General features: G+C 36.4%; 1 protein-coding gene across 1 annotated transcript in view; it reads left to right on the forward strand.

Annotated features, from left to right (window-relative positions):
* LOC126374423 (transcription factor sem-2-like) overlaps positions 1 to 7,358 on the forward strand; it is a 112,245-nt gene extending 104,887 nt beyond the window's left edge. The window contains exon 2 of the mRNA XM_050021069.1: positions 45 to 7,358. Within this exon, the coding sequence (XP_049877026.1) occupies positions 45 to 770 (726 nt within the window). The 3' untranslated portion in view covers positions 771 to 7,358. The remainder of the gene's footprint in view (positions 1 to 44) is intronic.
* Positions 7,359 to 9,339: the final 1,981 nt, after the last annotated feature.

The following is a 9,339-nucleotide window of genomic DNA, read 5'->3' on the forward strand; positions in this document are numbered from 1 at the left end:
TCGTGACAAACCTGTCTAACTATTTTTATTTCTTTTGTTCACAGACTAAGAAGAACAATCCGAATCACATCAAGAGGCCGATGAACGCTTTCATGGTCTGGTCTCAGATTGAACGCAGGAAAATATGCGAGCAGACTCCAGACATGCATAACGCTGAGATCTCCAAGAACTTGGGTCGTGTGTGGAAGACGCTCAACGATGAGGAACGCCAGCCTTTCATTGATGAAGCGGAGAGGCTCAGGCAGCTGCATATGCGCGAGTACCCAGATTACAAGTACAGGCCGCGCAAGAAGACGGCCAAGCCAGCGCAGCGCACTGGTGCCGTCTCCAAGCAGAAGCGCAAGCAACGCGCGGATTCCAACAACAACAGGGGGTTGTCGCGACGACGGACAACGCGACCCGCCCCTAGTGTGCCCAGCGTGCCCAGTGTGCCGGTGGACACCCCCGCACCTCCCCCGCTCCCGGCGTCCCCCGCCGGCTCACCAGACTCCCCCGAATCCGCCTGCTTCTACGAGGACAACAGCCGTCGTGAGCAAACCGACCTCACGGATCTGTACTCCATCACCGATCTCCTCCCGCTACCAACCGACATAGAGGTCGACATAGACTCGTTGACGACGGACATGGAGTCCTTCGAGACGGCGTCGTCATCGTCCGGATCCCACTTCGAGTTCTCGTGCACGCCCGACGTGTCCGACATGTTGAGCGAGATCGGCGTGGCCGGCGACTGGGTGGACCACACGTTCTCGTCGTACCTCACGTCGTCTTAGGCCGGCGCGGTCCCCGGCCAGTGCCGGTTCCACTGATCTCACGCGGTCTCGCGGTCTCACGCGGTCTCGCGCCGCCGCACGGAGGCCTACGACGGGCGACCGCTCGCCGCCCCGCGCCCGCCTAGAGAGTGCCTACATCCAAAATGACGTGTCGACTTTTGGATTCAATGTACAAAGTTATTTAATAAGGATCGAGGGTGAAATTTTAATTTAAGCGCTCTACAGGTAATCGGATTTGGTACGGCTTAACGGCCATTTTTTGCAACTATATTGTGAAGTAAACGCCCCAATTTGAGGCTTATACCGATATTTGATTATTTACCGTCATTTTGTAGGTACATGATCCGTGGAATTGAAAGATATTATAAAGTACAATTTTCATTTACATAATAGTATTGTCATTCAAACATGGTTAGAGTTGTCAGAGATCTGGGATTGGCGCGTTTACTTTTTGGATTAGGGAGTATGTATGGCCTTGCCAAATTCTGTGGCCTAAGGAGTTCTTTGAATCAACCGACTGTGAAGTCGCATTCTTTCAGTTCACTTGATTTCTTAATTAAGTTTTGTAGATTATGATTGCTCCGCGGCTGAAGGTCGCTTTTCGGGAGTGCATCGGGTTTTAAAACATAGGCTGTGAGTTGGTTCTCGTTTTATCATTGCTTTCGTTTCGTTAGTTTGACACATGGGGGGCATTTCAACGGCACGTCGAAGAGGACTTAGTCTATCCGTCTACTCTCCGAACTTCGGCTAATGGTCGCTCGCGTGTCGCGTCCGTATTCTAAACATGTACATTACTCGACTTGGCTTCTAGTGCGTCCAACCTACATTAAGTTCGCGATTTCTACGTCACACGTTCTTTTATTTTAACCTTTGTACTTTAAGCGTCATTTACAATTTACGTTCAAACGTCTTAGATGAATGTATCATTCGAGTAATAGAAAAATAAGACTAGGTTATAGTCATGTTTGTCTTGCGTTCTATTTACTGTACGTAAGTTCACTTTATACTTTGATGCACGTGTAGTGATAGTTCGACAATTATAATTTTACCGTCGGAAGCTGATCGGTATGTCATTGGAAGAATTTCGGAGTGCGGAATATTGATAAGGTGTATATTGGAAGAGACTCCTGCTACGATTTTATTGATTAGAAAAAGTTTCGCTCGCTACTTGTATGACTGAAGTCATTTATTTCGTTTCCAGAACTACGTAAGTTCTTTTCTGTGGGCGTAACTTTTTCTTTTCTTATTCTTCTAGTAGTCGTGGTAGGAGCTCGGGATGATTCGTGTTGATGTTCGAGGTCGGTACGTCTTGCTGTATTCTACGTTAAGATGTGTAAGGTAACGATATTCTTTGTCAGTGGTAAGGTATGTTTAAATAAGTAAGATTGGCACTTCAGGTTTGATGCGAAGGGACACTTAACTTCATTTCCTTTTTTCTTCTGCTAACATTTTTCAAAATACAAAAAAATAGAAAGATACATATCAATAGGAATGCGTTGTTTCGCGGGACGGTGGAAACTTTCGGATGGTCAAAACCTCGTTCGGTTTCACTCAAATGTTTTGCTATTTCAAACTCTGTGATTTACTTACTTTATGGATTCTCTAAATTTTAAGGTTCTAGTGGAGACTGATATCGCGTAGATTAGTTTTAGCAGCGCTAGCTTCTTTAACTTTTTTAATTTTAAAACTGGACATAATTACATTCTTAATGAAGATAGACCGGCCAGGCCGTGAAATGAGCGTTCTTCTGATAAAGCTCTAACAGAAAGTAAATCTGGTTATAATAACTTAGTTCACTTTTCAACACCGAAGAAAACTTGTGACGAGATAAGGAATGATATTGAAGAATTTTGCTCATTTCCGAATGTGGTTCGAGTCTTACATGTATTTTTGATATTTCGTGTTACTATCGAACTCAGGTCTAGCATGAAACTTGAAGCAATTTGCTCCTTGAAAACAACCTGTACCAGAAATGCATTACTTGTTCCGTACTTTCTATACTAAAAACAGTTTTTTTGCTTATTCAGCACTTTCCATCATAGGCCTTGAATTCTATAGTAACGCTGAATCTAAACAAATTGTATAAAAAATTCGCAAAAAAAAAATATATCTGTCAATTCAGAGGAAATGGTGTCAGTTAAGAGGTAAACATTTTTACCTCAGTCATTATAAGGTAGAACTTCTAAAATATACTGTTTCAGATTGTGAAAATCAATATTGTAGATACCCTGTGTCCCTATTTAAAGTTAAAGTAAGGGATCTGTTGTGCTCTAAAGATAAGAAAAGAAAATGCTTTACCTACATTATATTCTTATAAATATATATGTAAAAAAGTTCATGTATTACTTAGTAAGTGTCTACGAAATCCAATTATTTAAAATGCATAAAGTACATGTTATCTATACATTATTGTATTGCGAAACTGAAGTCTTGTCTATCGTAGGCGATATTGATTATAACGACGAGAAAAGAAATAAATTTGTGCCTAATAAAGTACTACTTGAAATTTTCTCTGTATATTTTAGTGATGCTCAAGAATATTATAAGCGCGTAGTAATTATTAGAAGCTGTTAAAAATGTGTAAAAAAATACGATTAAGGTTTTCCTTCGACACCAGATGTATTGCATTTTTGTAATGATTTTGCTTTATACATAATATGATTTTTGCTGTACGAACTGTGGTGGAATCATTCATCTTGTTGCAATAGAAACAAGTTGTTTTTGAAAATTTGTTGAACATATCTGAATTTATTATCCTTGAACTATCTTGGAAAGTATCAGAGTTAACAAACATTGGAGTCTTTCAACAAAACACATGCGATTCCACTACAATCGTCGTGTTTCACCTTCGCTGTAATGTCCTCATATTTTCAAACTTTGACAATAAAACGTCATATTCTGCTTGCGTTCAAAGTTCGTCTCCACATTATTTGAATATTTCTTTAGCTTATTTCACATTCATACTGTTTGATTTTGTTTTGAAAACTTCTGTTTTGATGTCGGCTTCGTAAATCTTCAACGAATATAAGCAATATGATAGAAATAGTAACACCAAGCTCAAGTAAGTTAAACTCCTTTACTAATAAAAAAGTGAAATTTTATTAGTACTCTTTGTCATCGTATCTGAACAAACAGTCTACACCACCAAGATATGGCTTATATCTGAAATTAATTCGAGTTAGTATCAGAAAAGCAATTGTTAGCATTATCATCATGAGATTCATTATTTTCTGGTTTTATGTCTAATTCGTTCATACCTCTTTCAATTTATTTGTTGTCACACAATGGTTCACGATTCCTTTTTTATTAGTGAGGAGTAGACAAATAAACCCCGATAGTATTTATATGTGCAACATCGAATTTAATGTTGTAACTTAGCGCTTCTTGTTGTGGTTTCATAATATTTGGAATTATCAGGGTTTGATGTTTCATTTTAACTTTAGGAATGTAAAAAGCCCTTTTCAAAGTGTTAATCTTTGCCTTCCTTGAGAACTTTATGTCCCTTATGATCCTTTGCTTGGAGACTTCCCTAGTAGCCAAGGCTTTCACAAACAGCTCCGGGTACGACTTCGTCTTTGTACGAAATTTTCCTCGACAGTTTATCTACACTGCGTCTTTCGTTGCTGTTTGTGAAAACCCGTAGATCCCTTTCACATTGTCATGAGGTATTTAAAAATTAATGTAAATAAGTATTGAAAACTGTTAATAATAACGAAGTCAAAATAAAGCGACACTGTGAGAAAAAATTAGAGGGTATAATAAACACGTCTCAAAGAAAATATATCATAGAAGACGTAGTTAGTTGTTGTAGGTTATGTATGTAATATAAATTATGATATTTATATGGAAAAATATATATTGTTGTGTACTTCATTCTATTGGGATCGCATGAACTAAGCTTACGAACCGCTTGTCCTTAGATCAACATTTTTTGGGGTAGCAACTGTGCGTCTGCCATAAGTTGTTGAAACGAAGTAGGCAGCGGCCCGGCGGCCACGCATCGAAGTACAAGTGCCACTTAAGCTATTACAACGACCAACTTATCGTAGACGTACATATATAAACAAAACTTTATAATATTATGTGTACATTAAAGATATTCGTAAATTAGTCTTGTAAATGCGATTCAATTGAGAAAATGTTAGTGATTTATTCACAGAACTGAAAAGTTGAAAATATTCTCGTTATATTGTTTGAAGAAAAAAAATGTTTGAACGTAAATATGAACTTCTGTATTATATGATATCTATCGCCATTGTTGATTTAATTCGTAAGCGTCTTCTTAAGATTTTTTTTCTTCTCTATGAGACAACGAATTTCCTTCTTTCCCTCAGCACATTTCATGTAACCTAATGTATTTACTGATATAATAATTGGTGTCTATAAGAAAGATAAATTAAACAGTATGAATAACCCGTAATAAGTATATTATGTCGACATCAACCCGTAGTGATTGCATATAACATTAATATTTACCATTGTTGATGTAGCTGTGTCATTTATTGGTATAAAAATAACGATAATATAATTAATTAATTATAAACAAATGAAAATTTCGCACAATCTGAGTCAAGGAACTAACTTAGGAGTAACAATAAATAGGTATTAATGATAAGAAGTAAGTAACAACAAGTTACAGTAAATAGGTGTAATATTTTTTTGTAATATTTTAGGTTTTTCATATTGGAAAGTGATTTTTTTATCTACCGCGCGTCGTGTTTACGTATTTTTAGTTTGAACTCGTTTGAATATTCTATGCCGATGTCAGATACAACTATCCACACAGTGCACACCATTATCTTTGCATCTAAGAACAAAAATGTCATCTGGTTTCAAATTTGTGTGGATACGTGCTCACGAGTTCACGAAACATGCCGAAAGTTGTTCAAGTTTGACTTTTGATGTTATTCGAGTTACTTTACTGTAAATAATTTCGTTGATCAAATCTATTAGGAACAAAAAGTTATTAAAAAAATGGTCCATTAAATTCTATCGAGTATTGATAAGATAATTAATAATAGTACCGCATATGTATACTTTGAAAATTGTGTGTGCTTAAATTTCGTATAATAAAAGGAGAGTACCTAACATGCCAAACTTATTCCTACTCTTGAAGCTAAAAGCATGGCTTTAACAGTACACTAAGAATTGGACTGATTACATTTTTCATGTGATTATTTTATGCACGTCTGCCGTAAGTCTTTCTTTACATATTCATCGATCAGTCCTTTTCATCATCAAATTGTATAGAACTTTGTCAACGCCATCTAACGATCGCGACTTGAACTACAATGGGAAACATCACAGTCAGTTGGTACAAAACTTATGGTAGACGTGCACTCTCGTTCTTTGCCATGGAACTTTGTAAATAACTTGTTAATAGACTTCTTAAGGCCACTTTTTTAGGATTTTCGGAAATTCGTGACTTCGACCGTGTGTCCCGATTATTCTAGTCTTCAAAGTCGCACAGTTCGATATTTCTTGTAATTCCGTAGAGCTGATGTAATTTCAGTGTACAGGTCCGTGGAAAGCAAGTCATTTTGAAATAATTCGGGAAGTTTTGCTATCTCATTTCTACTGCCAGAAACCTGAGTGAGAGGGAAAGAGATGGCTATAAGTTTCGAAACAAGTAGCGTGGGTAATTTTGAGCGGAACACTGTACGTAAACTTCGTTTTGGTGGCCTTTGAAATATGGATACCTGATTTTTTTTACTAGTGTTTTTTTATTCAATTTATACCAAAAAAATTATGAAGCTCTTAGATACCGTTACCGATGGATCTCTTATAGTAGCACTTTACAGTACGTCGTATGTTCGGCTTACCAAATAAAGGAAACATTTTTGTGTTTTCACTTTTGTAATTGGTTCTAAAACTGTACATATTAGATCACGTTTGATTTAAGTGAGACAACGCACGGTTCTTGGGTTGGGGCCAGGAAAATAGCGGGTATGTGGACGCAGGCGGGAGCGATCGGTTTACAACTTTACATTGAAACAATTCACGTTGAAAAGCAATTTTGCTATTTGACATTGCACACTTACTTTTATATGCGAAAATGTGAAATTGCAATATTGCTTTTAGATGAATTCTTTCATCTAGAGTATATTAGACCCTCAAATCGGCAGCGGGCTCGATTGCATGACACACGTAGACTCAGTAAGACGCAGAGCTTTCGTGATAAGCGTCTGTAGCGATGCAGCGATGTCGCTTCACTACGCTGCCCGTTAATCTCCTGGCCGCATCCCTAAACTAAACAAAGATTGTGACCCTATCAGGGTTTATTTTATTAAAGTCTTTTGTCCAGCTATAGTTTAAGTACCTTAGTTACGGATAAGTTAATGTATTGGGATGCGGTTTGAGAACCCAACATTAATTTTGCTCGTCCGTTATGTAAATTATTGACATGTATTTCTTAAGTAACTGTAACTGCATATAATGTACGTAGTATTTTAAACTGTTAAGTATGAAATAACAATACTGTAGTTATGGATTTAAGGCGATCGTGTACATTTTGTATCGTACTTTGTTTCAATAATGAATATATATTATTATATGGTAAAAATAAATCATCCAGTTTTTAAAAAATAACCAGATTTTTATTGTATACACACACCTACCCCACTTGACATATATAAATTAATTAATTATTGTATATGGATAAAAAAGAGGGAGGGCAAAGAGGTTTGTGCCAAAGGCTCAGTCATCTCCCAAATCTACATGGGACATAAACATAGCGAGGAAGGAATGTATACAAGGTGTTAGTGACATCGTAACGAATACTCAGAGGGATGATTCAGACCATGATTCTGAGTTAATATCAAGTGGAATTTTCCGTCGCAAAATTCATGATTTTTTTTTTAGTTTTTTTTAATTATTTTCAATTCTATACTTTTGCGATGAAAAATTCCACTTGATATTAACTCAGAATAATCAGCTGAATCATCCCCCTCAGTATTCGTTACGATGTCACTTACACCCCACACAAGTACATACGGTAGCCATACAAGTAGGTATGGTTGTTAGTGACACCGCACAGTGTCGCGTCCCTTTACGAAAAATCAAAATTATCGTTTTTAAAAAATGGATATTCTAATTATGGTAACACTATCTCAAATACCCATAGTACACAAGTTTAATATTTTAATCGATGTATCCTCTATAATCTTTAGAAAAATAGCTTCATTAATTGGTATGTTGACGTATTATAAAATTGTTCAACGAATTTCTACTGTGTTCGGTGGTTGTCTTGTTGAGGTATTAGTTGGATTTCAATTGTTTTATTGTTATTATTTTATTAATTGGTGTTTATACTGATCTACTAAGTGATCAAAGTGCAAAATTCTCGGAAGCAATGAGTAAGATTTCACCATTTCCTAGTTTTGGCAAAAAAAGAATTAATTTTAGGTTCGAGATGCATTTAAAAAAAATCATGTCAAATCATGTCGATAATTTTTTGATATTGTATAGCCTATAGTGTATATTTACTGTTGACAAAGTTTGATCTGCTTTTGTTTGCACATTCTTGATTTATTAACTTTTGTTTACAATAGGTCACCAGCTACTAAATAATGAATTGTTTGAGAAGTGGCTCCAAGCTGACCCAACAAGCAAAATTCCGCCACTATTCAAGTATGTTTTGGAGGTTTACGAATTAGAAGAATCTCCTGTCTATATTCAGTCAAGTATCCGAAAGTCAGTGACTGTTTTGTTTAAATGTAGCGAATTATTGGAGAGTATCTTACAGAAGTGAAATAACATTAAGAAAAAAATATAGTGCCTTTCTCAACAATGCTTTTAAGTTAAGAGAAGACGATATTAGCTACCTACGTAGTAAACAGTTCATAGTTCAAAGCGTGGAAGGCCATGCAAGGACTTCAACGAACTAAATCTAGCTTCTTAGAAGCGGAGAGTTGCAGACTTAGTAGAAGGCAGAGATCCCAGTGAATTAACATTTTGCCGAATTAACATTTAAAATAATAAAAAAGGATACAAAATGAGTTTAAAGAAAAAAATGGGTCTTCTCGTTGACAAGCCTAAGCCCGAATATGGGTCGACAAATGACGGTAATACTGCTCGGACATTCTTTAGACATCCAGAACTAAACTCTGAAATCACAGGAGTTGATAAAAATCTAATCGTCAAGTTTTCTATGATTAACAGAATATTGTCAAGTGGCAAAAAAAAAAAACAATTTAGAAAAATTCAAAGAGTTACTTGCTGAGACTAAAACCCTATACATGAGTTTGTATTCTTGGTATTACGTGCCGATGTCCATACATAATGTTCTCATTCATGGAGCTGAAGTAATTTAATCTTTGCCGTTGCCTGTTGGTCAACTTTCTGAAGATGCCTTAGAAGGCAGACATATAAAGACTCGAGAATTTTTACGCAAGCATCACACGCGTAAATCTTCTAGAGAAAAATGTAACAAAGATTTAATGGTCATGATGCTTATAACATCAGACCCTTTAATATCATCTATTCGTAACAAAATGCGTAACATACAGCAAAAACAAATGGATGAAGATATTATCGATTATTTAGAACCTTATTATCAAAAAAAAAATTA

The sequence above is a fragment of the Pectinophora gossypiella genome, chromosome 17 (assembly GCF_024362695.1).
Source record: "Pectinophora gossypiella chromosome 17, ilPecGoss1.1, whole genome shotgun sequence".
Lineage (NCBI taxonomy): Eukaryota > Metazoa > Arthropoda > Insecta > Lepidoptera > Gelechiidae > Pectinophora > Pectinophora gossypiella.